The sequence below is a fragment of the Fusarium phalaenopsidis genome (assembly GCF_050370095.1).
Source record: "Fusarium phalaenopsidis strain FUZ10S chromosome Unknown contig_32282, whole genome shotgun sequence".
NCBI classification, from domain to species: Eukaryota; Fungi; Ascomycota; class Sordariomycetes; order Hypocreales; family Nectriaceae; genus Fusarium; species Fusarium phalaenopsidis.
The window spans coordinates 411,121-433,241 of record NW_028145415.1 but is presented as its reverse complement, the minus strand read 5'-3'; the positions used below and the strand labels follow the sequence as shown (position 1 = coordinate 433,241).

Sequence of the window (22,121 nt, the reverse complement as noted above, 5' to 3'; positions counted from 1 at the left end):
AACAATTAAGGTTATTTTTAACCCTATTCCAATACCAAGATGTCAACTTCTGGGGATGCGGGGAATTGACTAGCCTCACTGCCATCTGAAGCCAAGTCTGTGTTAAATAATCTCGAGGCAGCCTCTCATTCGCGGGCCATGTCGTTCTAGCTTGTCCGCCTATCATTTGGAACTTCATCTGGCTGTGGTGCGCTTTGGTACAATGGCACCCTCACAGCTAGGTTTCGATAGGAACCTGCTGGAGACAACAGCAATAAGCACTTCTATATCAGGGCATCGATGATGCTTGCTCACGTGTGCTCATCTTCCCCTTGTACGGGCATTAAGCCCAATCGAGCAGTTCTAGGAGTTGAGATAACCATGCTTGCAAGCCAAGGCCCGGTGCTTCCGCCCCCCACGACCATAATGTTCGACGGCTGAGCGCTGGTTTCCACTACGAAAACTGCTTGATAGGAACCCAATTAAGCGAGAACTATAATTTCGACAGGCTTGATGACCCAGGGATCTATAAAGCCCCCAAGCCCTACGCCTACAACGTTGGTAAAGAAGCTTATCGCGTTGCATTTTCGAGTCTCAACTGCCGATCCATCACGCATCCGAGAAGCGGGGAACTTCCACAGCATCCGCCGTGCTTACACACGCGATACAATTTGTATCTCGGATGGCGCGAGAAGCAAGATGCTTGTCTTTAACCCCGCCGGGCCAAGGCAGCTCTATCGCCGATCAGGAAGGTGATTTATGCGCCGATCCTCCCCCGCCTCGTGGCCAAGGCGTGCTCAAGCAACGAGCTTTTGCTGAGCTTCCTGAAGTGGTTACCACCGGCTGGCTGTGTTTGTCTTGGTCGAGGTATGACGACATGGCGGGGACCTATCCCGAGCTCGAGAGCTCGTAAGCTTACTGCGTGGTGCGGCCTAGGAAAGGAAGCTGACCCGACGTAGCACAGAGTCACGATAGTGCTGGCAAATCAGATGGAGCTTGACCCAGCTCATCCCTGGTCTTGGATAGACTTGGCCCTTCTGCCTGGTCAATGGCACAATGATAGAGTTGCATGGTAACATGGCACATGGGGTAGATGCAAGCCGTGCATTTATAGTCTCTGTGCTTCCCGGTGATGTCAATCATTCTACTACCCCTCTACCTTGCGTCTTTTACAAGCTCAATTGGCATCGCGAGCTCATCATGCGTGTCCAACAGCTTTCCGCTCTTGCTGCCTTGGCTTCTACTGCGTCTGCTTGTCAGCGCGACTTTAACCTAGAGGCAAGGCATACCCATCGCAAGCCGCTTGTCAAGCGCAATAATCAATGGCCTCCGATATTGAATGACCACGAGACTCTCCTGGTCAATTCGTTTGACAATGTCTCCATTGATGAGTGGTCCGACTACTACGGCCACCAGAACAAGCTCGCTGGCTACGGCAAAGACGCTGCGCAATGGACAGCGGACCGATGGAACGAGAATGGCGTGGATGCTCATCTCAACGAGTACCACGTGTTCCTGCGGTACCCAGTCAGTGCTTCTCTGCAACATACCAGTGCCAGCGGTGAAGTATCAGAGGTAAACCTCAAGGAGGATGTACTAGAGGAAGACGACGTTACAGGATTGGATGTGATCTCCCAACAGACGTGGTTGGGCTACTCTCCTACCGGTAATGCGTCTGCCGAATACGTTTATGTCGGGTAAGACTACTTCCGTGAGGGAGACAAAGAATGGTCGCTAACAGATGCTAGCCGTGGCTCCATTGATGACTTTGAGAGACTCGTCGAGCTCGGCGTCGAGATCGAGGGCAAGATTGCTCTGATCAAGTACGGTGGCTTGTTCCGCGGGCTCAAGGTCAAGAATGCTCAGGACCACGGCGCCATTGGAGCCGTCATATTTACTGACCCTGGTGACGATGGTAACGTCACGGTTGCCAACGGCTACGAGGCCTATCCTGGTATGTCTCAACGGACCAGAAGAATATGTGAATATGAACTGACTGTTTTCAGATGGCCCTGCTAGAAACCCCAGCTCTGTGCAAAAGGGTTCAACTCTCTTCCTCTCAACACACCCTGGCGACCCTACAACTCCTGGCTATCCCTCTCACAAGGATGCGCCCCGAGCCGATTACTCTGATGTGATCGCAAAGATCCCCTCTCTCCCCATTTCATACTTGGCAGCCGAGCCTCTGCTGAAGGCTCTAGACGGCTACGGCATCTCTGCCGAGACAGTCAACCGAACAAGGTGGACTGGTGCACTTGACGCCGAATACAGCACTGGTCCTGCCCCAGGCGTTAAGCTGTCTCTTGATGTGGTATCTCGCGACAGTATCGCTCCGATTCATAACGTCATTGGTGTCATCAACGGTACCAACGCCGATGAGACAATCGTCATTGGAAACCACAGAGATACCTGGATGGTCGTAAGTAGCACCCAACCCATCTTCCTAGAATCGGTGACTGACCATTTAGGGCGGCAACGGAGATCCCAATTCTGGATCTGCTATCCTTGTCGAGTTCACCCGAGCCCTCAAGAAGCTCCAGGATGCTGGTTGGAAGCCCAAGCGAAACATTGTCTTTGCTTCCTGGGATGCCGAGGAATGGGGCCTCATTGGCTCTACTGAGTGGGTTGAGGAGCACGTCAACTGGCTCACCGAGACCGCTGTCTCGTATCTCAACATTGATGTTGCTGTATCTGGCCCCCGACCTAACCTGGCCACTACTCCTGAGCTTCATACACTCGCGACTGAGACTATGAAGAAGATCATCCATCCCAATTTTGGTGGCTTCAACATCTCGCTCTACGATGCTTGGCATGAGGCATCTGGTGGTGTCGTCGAAGTCCTCGGCTCTGGATCTGATTACACACCATTCCTCCATCGGGGTATCAGCTCCTTTGATGTCGGAAGCTCGGGTGGTCCCGGCGATCCCATCTGGCACTACCACTCCAACTATGACACCTACCACTGGATGGCCACTTTCGGAGACCCTGGTTTCCATGTGCATGCCTCTCAGGGTCAGTACCTGGCTCTTATCGCCTACCACTTGGCCAGTGATGAGATCCTCCCCATCGATACCCAGAACTACGCTGTCGAACTTCGAGCCTACTACGACGACCTCGTCGAGTACACCGAAGGAGCGGGTGCCGACCTTGATCTTTCCGAGCTCGACGCAGCCATCAAGCACTTCAAGAAGAGCGCTGATGAGGTCAAGGCCCTCGAGAAGATCGCAGTGGAGCGCAACGACGAGATCCTCAAGAAGGTTGTCAACCACAAGTACCGCGATTTCCAGCGTGGTTTCATCTCACAGGGAGGTCTTCCCAACCGTGAGTTCTACAAGCACGTCGTCACTGCTCCTGGTCTCGATACTGGATACGCTGCTGTGACGTTCCCTGGCATCACCGAGGGTGTTCAGTATGCCAAGGATGGCGATTATTCCCTGGCCCAAGACTGGGTTAGCAAGACTGCTCGGGGTATTATTGTGGCTGCCAATATCCTCAAGACTTAAGCATCTTTTTGTGGGTAGCATTATTTCGGTGTTGGTGTTGTGGAAGCGGGAAGAGGCTGGTTTTGCAGACGGGGCGGCTTCATTTCAAGTCAATCCTTAACTTTACGATTTGACGTTAGATGATAATGATAGTAGTAGCTCCATGCTACCATTTCTTGAGCTTATTCGCCGTGGTCTTCTACAAATACAGCCATGGTCTCACGCGGTAGTCCAAGCCAAGCTTACTGCGCTGCCTCGATAGCGTTCCTAGAAAGGGGGCTTAGAACACTATATTAAGCAACTAATCTGAGAATCTTATTTAAGAACTGTTATATAAGACTATAACTATCTAATTTTGGGATTTTATACTCAGGTATTAATCTAAGAGAAGAAATATTAGGAGTCGGCGCGGAAGGAGGACATTCAGACATGAGTAGGTGCCTTCGCTGCAGGTACTGGAGGAAGGAGCGGCAGTCTGGTGTCCATTGCCTTCATTTCCACCTGTCTCTGGCGTCTTCTAGTTTCTCTCTTGTTCATTTCAATAACATCTCCACACAGGCATTAACCTCAACGTCAAAAACCATCCATAAACACACGCCAACATCAAAACCCGTCCTCTTTTCTCTCCACGATCGAGATCCCCAACGCTGTCGCCGCCGCCGCCATCATGTCAACCACTGTGATCGTTTGCACCATTATCAACACCATTTGCGCGGTCATGTGTTTTTGCTGTTGTGGCTGATGGCTTCTTGTCATCATTGCGGACAATAATAATTTGCGCGGTCATCACCATTTACGTCGCCGCTGCCACAGGGGTTAAGGAGTTTGTGAAGTGAAGGAGAGTTCGCCCTTCGAAAGAGTTGGATAAGGAGTTGGGTTTGGAGCTCGGCAACTTGGATGGCTTGGAGAGGATGGAGGCGGCCATTGAGGCCTTGGACCTGGCGGTCCTGGAGGACCCCGACAAGGTCCTGAGACGGTTGGGTGTGCGGGTCCGGCAAATTGAGCGTCATCTCAATCTGCTGGAAGGTTGAGTATCACTGCCGCCCTCAGAGAATGTCTGTTGGACGTGAGTTTCTTCACGAACGATGGAGCGTGTCCGATAATTTACAGATCACAGACGCGGTCCTGTCCTTCGATAACCTCCCCTCGTGCCTCCAACTCTCATTTCTCTCTCTCTCTCTTCGACCTCTACCTCATTGCCGCCAATTCGCCAGGTCTTTGTTGTTACCTTGCCCCGAACATCCCCTCGACCCAACTAAACCAACGAGCCTTGTCACGCGAGTGTTTCTCGGAGGCCAGCTAAGCGGATTCGAACCGCTTGAAGTGCACATAGTTTCGGATTGGCTGTTAACGAACTTGGGAGATCTCTGAGGAGAATGGAGTTTGGAGCCTCGGTCCATTATATCGAGGCAAACGTTAGGCATAGTGGAGGAGAAAGCAAGTGGTAGAACTACTTCACGAAAGATCATCAGCCACAGCAGCTTTGTGTGTCCTTGTATTGCAATTGAATAACCATCTTCCTGTCGCTCTGCTTCCTATTTTTAGGCTCATACATATCCCGGACACTCCCCTCGGCGTGATAAATCGTCAGATCATGACGGTAAGACAACTCACCCCAGAAGTGGACTCTCCAAGCTGGGTCTAGCGGCGTGCCCTCAGGGCCAAAATCGTGCCAAGCGTGAACAGTGGTTCTCTTGGGCGAGAAGTTCACCGAGAAGTCGACGGGGCATTCGGCGCAGAAGCTGTCAACTGCAGTCCTTGGGCGTCGCAAAGCCGTTTCGAGAGCCGATTCTAGCGCTGTTCTAAATCCATCAAGTCGTTGGTGGCGGCATATCGACAATGATCCTATATTCTGCCGAGATATTGGTTCATTGCGTTCATCGTAAGTCCAAACTGACAACAGCAAGAATCTTCCTTGTACGATCTTTGGATGGCCAGTGTATTCGCATCTTATGGTACCCATAATCGTCGAGTGTTTCTGGATGCTGGCTCGATGAGGCCTCGTGAGCTGGTCGAGCATCTCCCTCTGTCTCTCGTCAAGATTACCAAGGCGACTCAATTTGAGGGCAAGCTGAACATTTCGATGCTCGAGTCGGAATTTGAGCTTTATGTCGCCAGCAGTCAAGCTGCCACATCCAATATTAATAGGGTAAATCTTCCAGATTTTGGACATTGGATCGCCCGCCGGATGGAGTTTGTTACACGACTCACAAACCCACAAGTCTGGGTTGTTTCGCGAGATTCTGGTCAAATAACACAGATATTCGTACTGGCTGAGAGAATACGTTGGTCCCCCGCGGAGAGCGAGGCGGGTGGCATTCCAAAATGCTCGACAGGTCACGGAGAGCACGTGCCTGTCGATTTCGGATAGATGGTCGATGACACACGCAAGTATGTCGATTGGCAGCTGGACAACAGGGCAATCCAGGTTTGGCTCTAGTAATAGCGGCTTTGGTGATGACCGCTTTTGTGAGAGTGGCTTTGGAGATAACACCTTTGGTGTTGGCGGCTCTGGTGATGATGATAGTGATGATGATAGTGATGATGATAGTGATGATGATAGTGATGATGATAGTGATGATGATAGTGATGATGATAGTGATGATGATAGTGATGATGATAGTGATGATGGTGATGATGAGAGCGACGCTGATGCTGATGGCGGTAGCACTGATGGCCGAGGTCGATGGACAATCCACCTGGCACGCGATGCGACACTCTTAATCGTGGCTCCAAGCCAAGCCGCAATGCGACAACATCGACAGCAGTGTTCTCCCATCTCGAAGTCTGGTGAGGTGATGATAGTATTGTTGAATGGTGGAGGCGGTGAATCAGTATCAAACTTGAGCTTTTCGAGTTCCCGTTGGCTTGAGATCATACAGAGGAGAGAGCGAATCTATGTCTATTCTTATATTCATGAAAAATTGATCTCGTGATCATTTCTCCCGTGACCATATCCCGAAGTCTCACGGATCGTGGGCTTCTTCTATATGCGCGCATGGCCTATGCAGTCAAAGTTAGAGTGTCACGCCAAAGTTTATTTAACCAGTCCATGCACGCTCTTAAGCTTCCCTCCAGCTTCCATTGTTCCATCCCGAGTAGCTTATAGCCGTCTAGTCTGGTCTAAGACATTCACGAAGGCTCGTGACGCGGAACGCGGGCCAAAGCAGCATTATGATGAGAAATGGATGGAGTGATCAATAATTCTTCAACTACTTATTGTTCTTTTACAACATTTTTGATAGGCCCTTTCTTACGCTTAGATAGTTTCCTCATTGAGAGTATTCATTAGCTCAAGTAAGTGTTTCTTCATTGCTAGGCTGTCAACTCCTCCATCAGCAAACTAACCCCGAAAGTCATTCCATTTTTCACCCACCGCCACGTTCGCGGGGGCATGCTAGGGTAATAAGCGGAGAGATTCGTGTGATCCTTCCCCAGATCTACCCCAGGTGATGTGGATATCCTTGCATGGACGCATTGTCCAGGCTCTCTTTTGATGTCGACAGCACGCGGTTGGCGTCCGGCCGCCGGCGACCAACGTGACCCGATATGAAGGCAATTCTTAGATGCTTCAATTCGCTGTTGATTCCACTTCCCACATGGCCATGACTCGTGCAGGGTATTCCACGCGACAGTGTGACATTTAGAGACGCGTAATACGTACACATCGGGGCCAAGACAACGTGAATCCGGGCGCCTGGGCACCAGATTAATGCCCCGAACCTATCAATGTTTGACAGCTGTCACGCGATGATCTCCGTTCGTCCAGAAAGAAATGCAACCAATATCTCATCTCGTGGTAGCATTGATCGGGTTCCTCTCCTTGTCGGGTTAGGTCTCGCAGCAATGCCTCATACGCACCGACCGTTCCGTAATCCATGGATTCTTCCATTTTCCAAGCCAAGACGGAACCATCCACGCCAAGAGAGCAGTTGCCCCCGCCACCTGCCTCATTGGCGGCGGAACTGCCGGACGTTGTATCGCCAAGAGGAGAGAGAGCTTGGCGGGTGCATGGGTGATGTTGACTTCAGTTGTATCTGGTGGTGGTGGCACAGAACTGCGAATAAACTCTTGGTGAAATTTGAGTACATGTATCGTCCCGAACCAAATTCCCGGGGTTATTTCTGACTCGTCCGCGGTAGCCGCTTGTGCTGATCCGGAAAGTTTCGGCGGTAATTGTGGTGGTACAAAAGTTCCAGTGAGGAGATGGATTCTATAGCTGAAAAAGCTCGGTACTGTAGGGTCGTACAAAAAGGATGGTTGCGGATTATTATCTGACGGGCATACAGTATCTACAGGGACAGCTCACCCGACAGTGATAATGGCGTCACATTCGTTGAGCACAGCGCGACATTTGGAGAACACAGCCACCTCCATCATGGCCGAGAGGCTACACACCATAATCAAGCTTTTGCCACGTGGAGCTTGCATCCAGTCTTGGTAAGCCAAGACTCAGCAGAGCGACTACTCTTAAGCTTAACATGATGCTTGGATGGAGGACAAAGTGTGAGAAGGCAAACTAGATGTCGGGCGCCAAGAGGGTCATCGCGGGCATCAGACGCCCCAGTAAGCTGCCAACATGACCCTCCTTCGGACATCATTTATAATATCCCGCCGCTGCAACATTGTGATCAGCGTAAATATGCGCCCCGTAAGCCCGAAACAAAATGCCCCTCTGTGTTTGTTTCGGAAGTGACGGCACGGCCATGCAGAGGGGGAAGAGGGCTTACGCCTCGATGTGACACACGGGAAGAATGGTCCCCCAACCAACCAACAAACGTGTTCCAAGCCCCGAATAATAAAGGAATACATGGCGTTGGCTTTAATCTCGCCGTATTTAGAAACACACGAGAATCCAACGAGAAGCCACGTAGCACGGGAGAGAGATCAGATCCCTCGGTGGCTGGCTTTCTGCAGCCTCCTCTTGCATTACACAGCCGGGTGTGCATTCAGGCTGATAGCCTTTTTGCATTTGAGGGGGGTTACAATCTTGTTGCCCACAACCCTTGCTCACTTGGTCATCACAACCTCCGAAAACCATCCACGATCGACATTCCTCATCCCGTCGGTCCAATTAGACTCGATCGCGGGGAAAGGTCTCCTCTCCACGTTGATCATTATTACCTTCCTTTAATCGCCTAGAGCGAATCGCAGATCTGAACAGCTTTGACCTCTCCCCGTCCCCGCATGAGAGGGCTTGCAGGGAATCGGGGTGGACAACGCGCCGAGGTACATCAGAGAGGGAAGCGACAAAACGGTATTCGGGCCGCCTTTGGGACCTTCTTATATGGCGGTGTTGTTCCCCCAGAAGTTGGGAGAAGCTGTCAATCATTGTTCTTCTTTTTCAGCTTTTCGCCATGACGACTGATAGCACTAGAACGCCGCCGTCGGAGCCGGAAAAGCCCACGACTGTGGACGTTGAGAATGTCTCCAAGCTTCCTCCCACGTCTGCCATCGAGGCGGAGCGTGCTCAGCTTCTGGCAAACCTGCCTGACCCCGACGCGGGGAAGAGTGAAGAAGAGCGCCGGGAAATTGTCAGTTGCTCTACACATCTACATCTTGATGAATGTTATTGACCATGACCAGGACAAGAAGCTGATGTGGAAGGTTGACCTGTGGCTCATCCCTTGGCTCTCTCTCCTCTACCTCCTCTCCTTCCTCGACCGAACCAATATTGGAAACGCCCGTCTCGAGAACATGGAAGTAGATCTCGGCATGGTAACGGGCGACTACAACATGGCCCTCACCATCTTCTTCATCAGCTACGCCCTGTTTGAGCCCATCACCAACGGCCTCCTTAAGCGCCTGACACCGCGCATCTTCTTTACAGGCATCATCATCGCCTGGGGCATCGTCATGACCCTCATGGGTCTGTGCCACAACTATCCTGGTCTCTTGGCTGCGCGATTCTTCCTTGGTGTAGCCGAGGCTGGCTTGTATCCTGGCGTCAACTATTATCTCGGCTGCTGGTACAAGAGCTCTGAGATTGGTGCCCGGTCGGCCATCTTCTTCTCAGCTGCTGCCCTCGCCGGATCGTTTGGTGGTCTGTTGGCTGCTGCCATTGCTCAGATGGACGGCATCGGTGGCAAGGCTGGCTGGGCCTGGATCTTTATCCTCGAGGGTTTGGCGACCGTCTTTATTGGCATCTTTTGCTGGTGGATGGTCTTTGACTGGCCTGATACTGCCCGTTTCTTGTCCCCCGAGGATCGCATCCGTGTTCAACGCCGTCTGATCATGGACCGTCAAGGTCGAACCGCTGAAGACTTTGATAAGCGATATATCTGGGCTGCTGCTAAGGATTGGAAGACGTATGGGTACATGGTTATCTACATGGGCTGCCTGATGCCTCTGTATGCCTTCTCTCTCTTCCTTCCCACTATCCTTCGTGGCATGGGCTACGTCGGCACTCGGGCGCAGCTCCTCTCCGTGCCTCCGTACGCGTGTGCGGCGTTGGCCACCATCTTTGTTGGTTTCACGGCGGATCGGACGAAATGGCGAGGCTTCTGTAACATTGCCACTGTTTGCGTGGGTATTATTGGCTTCATCATGTTGCTAGCTAGTCACAAACCCAAGGTTCAATACGGCGCCGTGTTCCTTGGAGCAATGGGTAAGTTTGACACTGTCTAATGTTGTACCTTGGCTAATCTCTTGTAGGAATCTATCCGACCGTCTCCAACACCGTGTCTTGGGTCAACAACAACATCGAGGGTTCCTTGAAGCGCGCCATCGTTCTCGGAATGGTTGTCGGCTGGGGCAACCTCAATGGTGTCGTCTCATCCAACATCTACCTCGACCGCCAGAAGCCTCGCTACTGGACCGGTCACGGCACGGTGCTTGCGTACCAGATCATCTTCCTGCTTGGTGGTTCCATCTTCATGCACTTTGCGCTGCGTTGGGAGAACAGGGCGCGCAGGAGCGGAAAGCGTGACGCCAAGTGGGACGCCATGAATGATGAGCAGAAGGCCATCAGTGGTGATGTGCGCCCTGATTTCATTTACACGCTATGATGACTCTATTGTATGTGGTGTTGGGGGACAACTGAGGCGTGCACGCGTCTGGTGCAAAGTTTCTACGAGAGACGGCTGGGATATTTGAGTACCTATAGTCATTCCACGAGTATTTAGATGCCCATGAATATACATACAGTCACTCGCATCCTCTGGCGGAAGACGTGGGCTATAACCCGCATATCTCCACACCGTCCCATCGAATCCTCTCACTACAGTGGTTGATCACAACCATACATCTTCCGTAGTATAGTGGTCAGTATGCAAGCTTGTCACGCTTGAGACCCGGGTTCAATTCCCGGCGGGAGAGACGCCACGCGAGCAATAACTCGCGATCTTCTTTTTTTGGTGTTGGCGTCGTTGCGATGTTGTCAAGGGTGTGGCAGGCATTATTGTCTTTACTCTCATAATTTAGAATAAGCATTCCTATTGAAGAACAACCTAAGAAATAACCAACAAAGCATTGTATAATAATAAGATATCTTAATTTCAGACTAGCCTTTCCCACTAAGAGGCCGCTACCACTTGTCTATATATCCCAACGCCACTACTAATAACACCGCAGATCCCAATAAGACCCTCGTTTATTTGTGCTAGCCCAGCCGCAGACGATGAGATTCTCAAGTCACACAGGTTTGATAGAAGCTGAAACTTGTCAATGGCGTGATTACTAGTATCCGGTCTTGCATCAGCACACAGCAACAGCCACAGAGCTCGGCCAAAGCACTCACCAATGACCATCTGCTTTGGTATCCATGCCATCCTTGTCTTTCCGATACTGCCTCATTCGATGGAAGGAGTAGAGTTGTGTACAGAGCCCGCACACTACAGCGCTGAACCAGAACCGGGCGGCTTGCAGCGTTATGCGCCGCGAGCTCTTCCAGGGATGCAGCCCTAGGCTGTCTAGTATGGTCGCGTTGTCCAAGACCAGGTATGCAACCAAGAGAAAATGACGAAGAACCGAGACGTAGCGGAGGAAGGAATCGTGATCCACGCCGTTGGATGAGGCGCTGGCGGCCTTGGTGGCGGTCTGGATTTGTTCCACACTCCGGCCAGCACGTAGCACCTTTCTCGTAAGTGCAAGACGACTCATAAAGACCATCCATCGCTCTTTGGAACGAATCAGGTGGTCGTGTCTCGTCAAGTACCAGATCCTCAACCGTGAATAAAATTGAAACAGGCGTATGAGCTTATCTCGACCCACGACGGTGGACGAGAGTTTCACTAAGTGGGAGATGCATGGATGAAAGATGAGTCTATGGATCATGGTAAGGTTGGATAGAATTCAGCAGGGAGTAGGGATTGATCAAGGAAGAAAAATATAGTCGGGACGGTGCCGAGATGTCAAGGCCTCGCCAACTAGACCACACTGTACAGGAGTAGTCCATGCATCGGTAGCTTCCGAACACCTCTCGGGGGTGGTTAGTCGGAATCCGGAGTGTGGGCCATGGAAGATAAGCCATGGTTGGCGACTCGGAAGAATACGAAGAGTGTCGGATCACTCTCCGGGTTCAACGCCAGCAAGAACCGCGGCAACTAGCTTAACACAGTGAACGGATAGGGTCGTACCAGTGACTGCGCATATAAAGTCGTGCCTTACACTCTTGTCCAGTACTGCCTTAGACAAGTCACTCACTCTTCCCGTAGTAGGCTCCTCGCAGTGCAAACAATATTATCACCACCCGCACAATCGGCTTTTTACTCCTCTCTCACCATGCTTTCCCACGACTCCGAGATCATCATCGTTGGGGGTGGCGTTTTCGGCTTGAGCAGCGCTTTGTGGCTCGCGCGCGGTGGCTACAGAAACATCACCATCTTCGACCGATGTGCCTTCGACAAGAACGGCTATGACCCCTCAAGGGGCTGCGATGGCGCTTCGGCAGATATCAACAAGGTCTTTCGCATGGCTTACGCCGAGAGGACAGAGTAAAATAGCCCCTGTTGTTTACCTTGAATGGAAGGGAATGCCAACATTAGTTTCTTAGCTATCAAGACCTGGCCATCGAGGCGAGAGATTTCTGGCTCTCATGGAACAAGGCAATCACCGAGGCCAACGTTTCCGATCTCCCTAAGGGTTTGACCCCAGAAGACAAGCTCTTCTACATCTGCGGATCGTATTTCCTTGCCGAGGGTCCAGAGCTGCGCGACTACTATGCAGACAGCCTGAAGACGATGGAGAAGACGGCGCCAGAATTCCGCAGGATGCAATTTGTCAAGGTATGAACGCCGGTGATTCTCGACCTTTCGACTGACATCTTTTTCAGGGAAACGCCCAAGACGAGAAAAGGCTGGGGCAAATTGATCCCAAGTGGGTTGAAAAGTATCACATCATTGACAGGATCAACGGCGGGAACACCAATGGCTTCATAGACATCCAGGGAGGTATTACCATCGCTGACAAGGCAGGTCATACTAGAAGGAGGTCTCTCTGCTTTGCATCAACTTCTAACCTCATGAGTATAGGCCTGCATCTACGCAAAGTTCCTCTGTGAGCAAGTCGGAGTCAGGTTCGTCCTGGGCGATCCTCAGGGTAAGCTCTCCAGTCTCATCGTCGAAAATGACGGCTTGAACAAGAGGGTGGCTGGAATCAAGACGTGCGATGGGCTTCGCCACTTCGGAGACTTGGTCATCGTCGCTGGTAAGTAGATTCAGTTCTCTTCGCGCCTGTTCCACAAGGCTAACACATATCAGCCGGCGGCTGGACTGCATCCATCATCCCGGAAGCTCACCAGACTGTCGAAGCAACGGCTGGAACTGTCATGTTCATTGACATTCCGAAGCACCGACAGGACCTCTGGAAAAAATTCCACCCTGACAACTACCCCGTCTGGTCTTATCGTAGGGGAGAAGGGGAAGAGTCTGTACACTCCCTTTTCACCCAAGACGTTGTGTTGACCTTCATGCTAGCTACTACCAGGGCGGCGGATTCCCCATCTCCAAGGAAGGGCGACTCAAGTTCGGCTTTCGGGGCCGTAAAGTGAGTTGAAGCCAGAACCGTCCCACACTTCGTTGCTTACATGTGAGACAGTTCACCAATTTCCAAGCTCACCCAACGCAGCCAGACCTGTAGGTCCAACATCTTGCGGGTCATAGACGCAGACTAACATGTTACAGCCGGATTTCCACTCCACGAACCAAGTACACGGAGGAGCGCATCAACACAGTGCCTCTGTACGGCCTTTCGCGGATGAAGGAAGTCATTGCCCAGGCATTTCCCGAGTTGACCGAGTTTGGTTTCACAGATAGCAGAGTGGGTGCAACGCTAGAGACTGTTGATTGGATCAAAGCTGATGTGTGATAAATTTAGCTGTGCTGGTACACTGACAGCATCGACAACGACGTGCGTGTTTTGCTAATCCAACCCCCTGTGTTTATTACTAACAGTCGCAGTACGTGATTGATTACGTGCCTGGATATTCGGACTCCCTCTTCATCTGCACAGGAGGCTCGTGAGTTTCCCCATCCTTGTTGTCTTGCATGGTTGGCCATCATTTGCTAAGTGTCTTGCAGTGGACATGGCTTCAAGTTTCTCCCAGTGCTCGGAAAGGTAGGTCTTATGACATCTGGTTTTGTAATAGCATCATATATGCTGACACGTCCACGTCAGCATGTCAAGAACCAAATCGAGCGTGTCCCTGACCAGTTCACACCTGTCTGGAAATGGCGAGTTGCCCAGCAGGGCAAGCCGAACAACGGTCTGTCAGAGGGAGAGGATGGCCCGAGAGAGATGTCTAAGCTCAAAATGGCTTCTGGTATGTGCCTCTGAATCAGCGATTAACCTACCATCATGTGCTGACTGGCCTCGAATAGCTCAGGATTTCAAGATGAAGCGGGTAAGATCAATTATGCGGCAAATGCTAAGCACAAAACTGACTGTGAAATAGGTTCCCATGCAGAAGCTATAAGGCGTTTAATTTTGTAACCAATCTGTAACCACATTGGTTCTGCCTTGGCAACAGGAGAGGGGCAAAAGAGCTGGATGGCCATGTATCTTTGATAGTACTAGACGTCGGTAAACCAAATTCTCTCAATAATCTGGATGCGTCGCGAAGTCACTTATAAATCCTGCCAACAGCCCATCAACTCCATCCAGCACTCCAGCTTCCGCCATGTCGGTTAACCAATGACTCCAGTTGTCATCATCCCCAATCTCGATCCCGCCTGACGGGGGAGCCGGGCTTGGGGCTGAGCGACTCTTGTTGATCACCATGGCGATTGTACGATTTGCAAGGGCTTCAAAGGTATCGCGGTAAGGAGCCGCACTTTGCCAACCCTCAGCAATCGCCACCAACACCATGGTGCAGTCGGTGCATGTTTTGCTGACATCCTCTGGGCGGACCGACTCCAAGACTGTAGGATACGTCCACAGACAATGCAGGTATGTCAAACCAGACAAGAAAAGACAGTGAAGGGTCCCCCACGTATATCTAACTGCTGTCCCTATATAGAGCCGACGGTAAGATTGACAGATGTTCCTGGAAGCCTGGATACATTCCTCAAAAACCTGCCTGTTTGACTCCCTATACTCTGCTAATTGGCCTCGATATAGGAGCATCATGGTATAGCTGTAGTTCAACTCATACCAAGTGCTTATGGAGAAGATGGACAGATCATCATCTTGCCTTGGCCGTGAAGGTGGAGCTTCCGCCAGCCAGGTGTCCAAGTCTGCCCGTAACTCTCTGATGCGAGGATGGCAGGCACCATGTTCGACGTCTGAGCGCGAGGCGCCTGAAAACAGCGACGTGTGTATCTGAGCCCAGATATGCCGTAGTTTGAACACGTGGATGGCAGTGGACATTGTTGTCGCTGGCTGGCTGTGGTGGGATCGAGGCGGACTGGTGATGCCGGTTTCAGTGATGGCAGAGTCGTCAACATCTGATGGATACTTTGCGTTTCAGGTCTTTAGTATGAGGCAAAGACTGATGGGGTGCAAGATTTGTGTTACCTCGGCATCGATCTCCTGAATCGGGATACCCAGCGGCCGTCCCAGCCTCAAGGCCACGGTGCAGTCAATTCCATTCGCAACCCAGAAGACTCTTCTACGCATTTCTTGTTGAAGTGGATTTGCGGTAGGCGCAAGACGCTTGATGCCTCGGTGATAGCCCAGTTCGATGCATTGACGCAGTGCAAGGCCGGATAATTTCCTGATTTCTGCATCAGCCGTTGTGGCAATCAAGCTAAGCCGGCATGTCGCTTATACCAGAGGGATGGTCCGTCCATCGAGCGAAGAGAATACATGGCATAACACAGTAGGGCTTGAATGGACTCTAGGTTATCTTTAGACAATATGTCGGTAAAGAGCTGAGCGGACATGTACAATTGCTGAGCAAGACGGCATCAGCTCCGGGGGCGCATGTCTCGGGTCAGGAATTGAGGCTCACCTCGGCCAGAGACTGAGTTTTCGGTAAGAGAAGAGATGCAACGGCATACACCTGCCATGCCGTCAGGCCCAAGCTCGACTAGTTATTGCTGGCCAATCTTACCATGTTGAGGAAGAACAATGGCGACGAAGAAAATCCTATTTCGGACACGCCATGAGATGAACCATAGTGTCTTGCCTCCCAAGCTCTGAAGGTCGGTTCATGCAGAAAAGGGTACTGTGGGTGAATATGCTTGAAATAGGCATTGCTAAGCGTCAGAGCGACCTCATAATCTGGTAACAGACAAGGAGACGGCGGCGATGCATGCCTATTGTTGAGGCTGGCCAGTGTGGGTTCACTGGGAAGGTCTCGGCTGAGAGAGAAGTTGATGATGCGAGAAAACGCAAACGCAGACGATGAACCGAGATACTGAGGTTCCATCTGTGTCGTCCGAAAGTCCAACATGCCCACTCTGGATGACAAGTCGCTGGTTCCCTCGCCATTGTCTGGTGTCAGTTGGGTTGACGGGGTGCTTCCATTGGAGCAGCCCCGTGCAGGGCCCAGTGGAGATTGTGTCGTGCCTGAAGAGGATCTGTCGTCACGACCCTCAAGGCTGGCGACGCGGCCTTCCAGGACCTCCAAGTAATTTCGGGGTCTCGTCTTCTTGCTTTTTGGGTCTTGGATAAGACAGGCTGTAAGGTCAATTAGCAATGAACTGCTTCATACCTCAGTTGCGGTTGATGCCTACAGATAGCCAGCCTCTTACAGTTGCCACAAGCAGGGTTTTGGTCATCGCACTGGTTCAAATCAAATTAGCCTTGCTCGGGAGGTCTGCGTCCCTAAAGTCACCTTGAGTTTCTTCTCTTTGCAATTCAGACATGCTTGGTGGGCTCTCGTTCCTGGAACCCGTCGCCGCCGGACAGGCCCTTGTCTTCGACTCCTGCTATTTGCCTGGAGCATTTTGTTTGGTGTCCGAAGATATCATCTCTTGCCACGCAGGCCAGACCCTCTCGCCTGTCAGGGAATCGAGGTAGGCCAGATCAGAGATGCCAAGTCCATGCGTGCGGGGTGATGATAGCCATGCGGCCGGTCGGTTAACCAAGATATGCTATGCCCCTTTCCGATTGGCTGCCCGTATTCTTCCGAGCACTAGGTTCCCTATCTTGGATAACGACTCGTATTCTTCCGGTACAGGCCTGAGCTCTCAGCTTGGCCAAGATATCGGAGATGAGAAGAGTGTTGTTGAACGCCATCAATGCTGGCATATAACAGCGCTGGAGAGTCCCTCCAGTTGCTGTGTCAGTTCATCCGCTCCATTATCGCAACTTGACAACCAACGACAGAGAACGCCAGAATGCCCATCAAGGAAATCTTCACCGAGTCAGTCCTGGCAAAATATGCCCGGACTATTAAAGCAACTCCCCGAGATCTAATGGTCAACCGGACCCTGCTCTTCTCCTGTGCCGTCTACGCTTTGGCGGGTCTTCCAACCAGTGAGTCTACCGTTCGTTCTATTACGAGAATCCTTTCATGCTAACTGGCAACAAGCCTGGGACCAGGGATCTTCATCTGTGGTTCCGTCCCTGCCCGGCTTTCAAAAGCAATTCAACGTCAAATCGGGCGCAAAGGCTAGCGATATCCAGAACTTCATCTCCATCATTTACATCGGCTATGCTGTTGGTGCGGCCTCGTCTTTTTTCGTCAACGACCGAATCGGCAGGAGATGGTCCTTTCGTCTGTACGCTTCGATCTGGATCCTCGGACAGATGATCGCCACTGCCTCCCCAGGGTGGGCCGGCTTGTACACAGCACGTATAATCTCTGGCATAGGGATCGGCTCACTCAGTGTCACTGGGCCTATGTCTATCGTTGAGCTCGCTCCCGCCGAGATACGTGGCCTCCTTACAGCTTGGTACACCATCGCCATGGGTATCGCCTTGTTCACTTCGGTGTTTTGTGTGTACGGCATATTCCTGCACATGGACCCTGGCAGGCTCCAGTACCAGATCGTGTGGTTCTCACCAGCAATTTTCATGTTCTTTGCCATCTTGGCCAGCTTCTTCATTTGCGAATCGCCCAGATGGCTCATGATGGTGGACAAGAAAGACGACGCTGTCTCGACCTTGGCCAAGTTGCGATGTCTGCCAACCAATCACCCACGCATCGAGGGGGAGATCCAAGACATTGAGAACTCTATCAGTGGTATGGGCTCCAGTTTTGTTGACATCGTCAAAGAGACATTCACGGTCCCCTCCAACCTCCGCCGTCTGCAACAAGCCCTGATCTCATACGCTCTTGCTCAACTATCGGGCGCCAACTCTGTCACCTCGTACTTTGTTCCAATCATGAGCATCATGGGCTTAGGCGGTGACTCGGCTCGTAGCATGTTCTTGAGCGGCATGTACGGCATGTCCAAGTTCTTCTTTAGCATCATCGCGTCATTCTTCTTCATTGACGCCCTGGGAAGACGTCGGTCTCTGTATGTGGGAATATCAATGCAGCTGATCTCGCATGTCTATATTGGTGTCTTTATCAAGTTCCACCAGGAAGGTCCCGTTTCGTCCAGCGCATCCAATGCAGCCATTGCAGCCCTCTTCATTCACGCCTTCGGGTACGCTGTCGGTAAGTCTCTGAAATAATCGTCATGCGGTTCCGTTACTGACAGGAGTGGCAAGGCCTGTTCGTCCTTCCTTATATCTTCGGTGGCGAGCTGTGGCCGAACCGCATCCGCTCCTTCGGCGGAGCCGTGAGTCAAACCTTTCACTGGCTCTTCATCTACGCCGTCAAGTACAGCATTCCCTCGCTGCTGAAGACAACTGACAACTGGGGAGCATTCCTGTTCTTCGCTGGCTGGTGTTTTCTGGCCCTTATCTACGTGTTCTTTATGGTTCCAGAGATCTCTGGTCTCAGTGTCGAGGAGATTGACTATCTCTTCAAAGGCTCTTGGTTCAATGCCTATAAGCGTTCTCGACGAGGCCCAGTTATTAACAGCGTTGAAAGCGGTGATGTCAGATCATCTATTGAGCCGAGGTATGTAACTCAATCTTTCTGTTCTAGAGAGATTATAAGTTTAAGCTAACATGAAGTAAGGGGAGATAAGAATGATTTAGTTATTAAGGAGTGAAAGGAGGTGTTATATTATAGATCTTGATTAAAGGGGCTTATAGAGTAAATATACCTCTTTTATAGCCTTCTTGACATTTAATTCCCGGTGGGAGAGACGTCATGCGAGCAATGACTCGCGATCTTACTTTTTGGTGTTGTTGTCGACGTTGTCGCGATGTTAGGTCGTGGCGCCAAGCTACGAGTAAAGTGTGCCACACTTGGTGGTCAGCCACCAAGATTGGGGTCGTTTTTTGACCCAATCTCATCGTTGGGCAGAAATGATCCCAAATCTTTCATCTTCAAACCAAGGTATCAGCCTTTGAGTCACCATGTCGCCTTGCAAGTCCTGCGGTGACTTTGCGGCGGATGACGCCCGAGGAACTCTTGAACGACTCTACAAGGCCGCTGAAAATGGCTGCATTTGTTGCGATGCGGTCCAACAGGCTGTCCAGCAACTGCTACCAGAGGCTTCGTCCCCGGATCTTAAATACATACTTTGGACGACTGAGAGACGACAGCGGACTGACATGCTTCACCCCGAAGATTCTTCACAGTGGGAGCTGAATGTGAGAATCGAGAAGGAGCCTTTTATAATCGAGCACGATATTCTGATTCATGCGGTTCCGGGTACTTTCATCCCACGCCCTCAGGTCTGCTTGTTGGATGATTGCCTAACTCGCAACAGAACTACCCAGTCCCTGGAAGAGTGTCCCTCTCTTTGACGATCTCCCAACATCGACAGACTCGGATGAGTCAAGCGCCTTCGCTTTAGGTGCCCTGAAGGAGTGTCTGGACAATCATTCACTCTGTGAGAATGCATCCGACGGATTTCTCCCGTCAAGGCTGGTGGAGGTTCGAGAAACGTCTGTCCGAGTCGTCGACACTCATGAGTTGGACCCAGTGCAGACCAAATACCTCGCCTTGAGCCACTGCTGGGGGCCTCCAGAGAGTATCACTGCGCAGCTCAACGATGAGACGTACGAGGAGTACACAGAAGAGATCCCAGCCGCAGCTCTACCCAAGACCTTCAAGGATGCAATTGCCATCACTCGCAAGCTCGGGTATCGGTATATCTGGATCGATTCACTCTGCATCATTCAGCACAACGTCGATTGCTGGATAAAGGAGGGATCGCAGATGTGTCAGATCTATGAGAACTCACTTGTCACTCTCGCCGCCGCTTCTTCACCGAGCGGTCAAGGTGGTCTATTCTACAGCTCTCCAAAGATCGAAATAACTGGCACCGTCCCCGAATCTGGCCAGAAATATCGACTTTTTGCACGGTTCAACTTTAACCACCGATTCTTTGACTATCCTCTGATGAACCGCGCCTGGGTCATGCAGGAACGTCTTCTCTCGCCCCGAACTCTATACTTCACGAGCCAGGAGCTTGTATGGGAATGCCGTTCTCGCAACGTTTGTCAGTGTTCGCCTATTCTAGGTGGCTTCCAAGCCCAGGTTTACGGGTTCCCGGACAACTCAAAACTTCAGCCCGCCGAAGCTCACTTGGACACTTCTGCTCTCATCTCGAAATGGTACGAGGTGGTTGAGATTTATACGCAACTCAAGTTGTCGCATCCAGGTGACAAACTGATGGCTATCGACGGTATTGCGCAGTACATGGCACCGATGCGCGAGAGTCAGCACTTTGCGGGTCTATGGGCAGATTCTTTCGTGCCTGATCTCGCCTGGGCAACTGACCCATTTGACGAGGAAAAATCACGGGTGCCTGAGTGGCGCGCGCCGACATGGTCCTGGGCCTCCCTGGAAACCAAGATCATTTGGTATGCCAAGGAGACACCAAGCGCCCCTGAAGCTCACTTCAGCGTCGAGAAATGGCCCCAGCACGGCGAAGGGATACAGTCATGGACCGAATCTTGTGAGGACTCACGGATCGTTCTTAGTGGTATTCTTGTCAAAACTACAGTGGCTGAGGCAGACATGGTGGTCAACTCATCTCCATGCTTGTACCAAGATTTCGCAGAATGGGTTCCTTCGGGCGACAACACTCAAGATGACGAGCCGTTGTACTGCCTACGATTACTAGAGGCCGAAGATCTTCTCTGCTCCCTCGTGCTGAGAAAATCAGAGTCTCAAAGCCAGACTTTGTATCAGCGACATGGGTTGCTGCTGTTTCAAGCTAATCCAAAGAATGAGAATGAAATCTGGAATACCAGGGATAAGCCAAGGAGCAGATGGGATAGGGTAAAGCCCCGCGCTGGATTTCCTTCATGGTGGGTTAGGGGTGATGTGACCAGTGTTACTATCATTTAAAGGGGCTTTCATTTGTAAATTCACGGTAACTCAAGTGTGCTTGGCTTTTATTCGCTCTTTGATCAAGCTGTTATACGAGATGAGGTAGCTGATATCTCAACACTTGATGTTTCTTAATTAAGTGCATCACAACCTGTGTATGCACATGTGCTCATCTATTTTGGGTCACACCTTTTCCATCAAGTTACATCGTTTTCGGCCCCCAAAAAGTACCTTGATCAATAAACCCTACCATGGTTTCTCCCGGACGTGCCAAGACTGTCATTGCGAATCTCCCGGCTTGGCCAAGCACGGCCCTCTTGGTAAAACAGCTTGCATGCTGATCATTTCTTGGCTCTATGATGGGATGATGTTCTAGAAAACTTGGCATGTGTCTGTATGTAGAGTTGGTAATATTGATCACAACGGTGACTAGTGTCTTTTTGTCTGCTTTCTTCCCTGCCTTCTCACACTGAAACTGAATTGTATCGGCATCAATGATCCGTCCTAATTTGACCCCTTACGTAATATATCCAGGGAACGTTTGTCACTGGCTTTCGGGAGATTCCGATTAAGGTACAGCAGTCGCATCACCTAGGTCTGGTTCAGATCTGGTGTCCATGCCATCCATGCCTTGAGCGGACGCCCGCATCATACCAGCACCACCAAATGAGGCCCTGAGGGTAGCATGAGTAGCTCTTCGACCTCTTTCAGGGTCAGATAATTAATTGATGAATTGTATCAGATAGGTAACCCCAAGAGAGGAGGGGTCTTCAAAGAGCTATCTCCGAACGAAAACAATGGTGCTGATGGCTGAGTTTGTCACCATCTCCATGAAGTAGTCTGACCGAAGGCGTATATCACGAATCAATTTAGAACTCTGGGTTTCCAAAAATAAACATAGTCATTTATAATCCTTTGAAAAGTGTCAAAAC

The 22,121-nt window shown here is 51.1% G+C and overlaps 6 protein-coding genes and 1 non-coding gene across 7 annotated transcripts; 6 read left to right on the top strand and 1 right to left on the bottom strand.

The window, feature by feature from the left end:
- Nucleotides 1-1,179: 1,179 nt before the first annotated feature.
- Nucleotides 1,180-3,482, top strand: LRP88_01897 (M28 family metallopeptidase; the record flags this gene model as incomplete). The annotated part of the gene is made up of 4 exons (XM_083238569.1): nucleotides 1,180-1,676; nucleotides 1,728-1,933; nucleotides 1,986-2,395; nucleotides 2,448-3,482. The coding sequence occupies 4 exons, from the start codon at nucleotides 1,180-1,182 to the stop codon at nucleotides 3,480-3,482; spliced, it is 2,148 nt and encodes a 715-aa protein (XP_083105677.1).
- A 5,336-nt stretch (nucleotides 3,483-8,818) lies between these two features.
- On the top strand, nucleotides 8,819-10,468 carry LRP88_01896 (major facilitator superfamily domain-containing protein; the record flags this gene model as incomplete). The annotated part of the gene is made up of 3 exons (XM_083238568.1): nucleotides 8,819-8,995; nucleotides 9,048-10,068; nucleotides 10,116-10,468. 3 exons carry the CDS (start codon nucleotides 8,819-8,821, stop codon nucleotides 10,466-10,468), a joined length of 1,551 nt encoding a protein of 516 aa, XP_083105676.1.
- A 238-nt stretch (nucleotides 10,469-10,706) lies between these two features.
- LRP88_01895 lies at nucleotides 10,707-10,778 on the top strand. Its single transcript has one exon. It is a non-coding gene; the product is annotated as a tRNA-Asp (tRNA).
- Nucleotides 10,779-12,182: 1,404 nt separating this feature from the next.
- LRP88_01894 (NAD(P)/FAD-dependent oxidoreductase) lies at nucleotides 12,183-14,373 on the top strand (the record flags this gene model as incomplete). The annotated part of the gene is made up of 13 exons (XM_083238567.1): nucleotides 12,183-12,394; nucleotides 12,454-12,685; nucleotides 12,932-13,106; nucleotides 13,160-13,298; nucleotides 13,376-13,445; nucleotides 13,497-13,534; nucleotides 13,583-13,718; nucleotides 13,776-13,808; nucleotides 13,859-13,917; nucleotides 13,979-14,015; nucleotides 14,076-14,220; nucleotides 14,279-14,301; nucleotides 14,353-14,373. The coding sequence occupies 13 exons, from the start codon at nucleotides 12,183-12,185 to the stop codon at nucleotides 14,371-14,373; spliced, it is 1,320 nt and encodes a 439-aa protein (XP_083105675.1).
- A 122-nt stretch (nucleotides 14,374-14,495) lies between these two features.
- LRP88_01893 (transcription factor domain-containing protein) lies at nucleotides 14,496-15,954 on the bottom strand (the record flags this gene model as incomplete). Its single annotated transcript, XM_083238566.1, has 5 exons — nucleotides 14,496-15,353; nucleotides 15,414-15,612; nucleotides 15,669-15,790; nucleotides 15,850-15,900; nucleotides 15,952-15,954. 5 exons carry the CDS (start codon nucleotides 15,952-15,954, stop codon nucleotides 14,496-14,498), a joined length of 1,233 nt encoding a protein of 410 aa, XP_083105674.1.
- A 1,228-nt stretch (nucleotides 15,955-17,182) lies between these two features.
- Nucleotides 17,183-18,927, top strand: LRP88_01892 (general substrate transporter; the record flags this gene model as incomplete). Its single annotated transcript, XM_083238565.1, has 4 exons — nucleotides 17,183-17,332; nucleotides 17,430-18,450; nucleotides 18,504-18,858; nucleotides 18,924-18,927. The coding sequence occupies 4 exons, from the start codon at nucleotides 17,183-17,185 to the stop codon at nucleotides 18,925-18,927; spliced, it is 1,530 nt and encodes a 509-aa protein (XP_083105673.1).
- Nucleotides 18,928-19,262: 335 nt separating this feature from the next.
- Nucleotides 19,263-21,077, top strand: LRP88_01891 (HET domain-containing protein; the record flags this gene model as incomplete). The annotated part of the gene is made up of 3 exons (XM_083238564.1): nucleotides 19,263-19,560; nucleotides 19,619-20,957; nucleotides 21,023-21,077. 3 exons carry the CDS (start codon nucleotides 19,263-19,265, stop codon nucleotides 21,075-21,077), a joined length of 1,692 nt encoding a protein of 563 aa, XP_083105672.1.
- Between the last annotated feature and the right edge of the window lie 1,044 nt (nucleotides 21,078-22,121).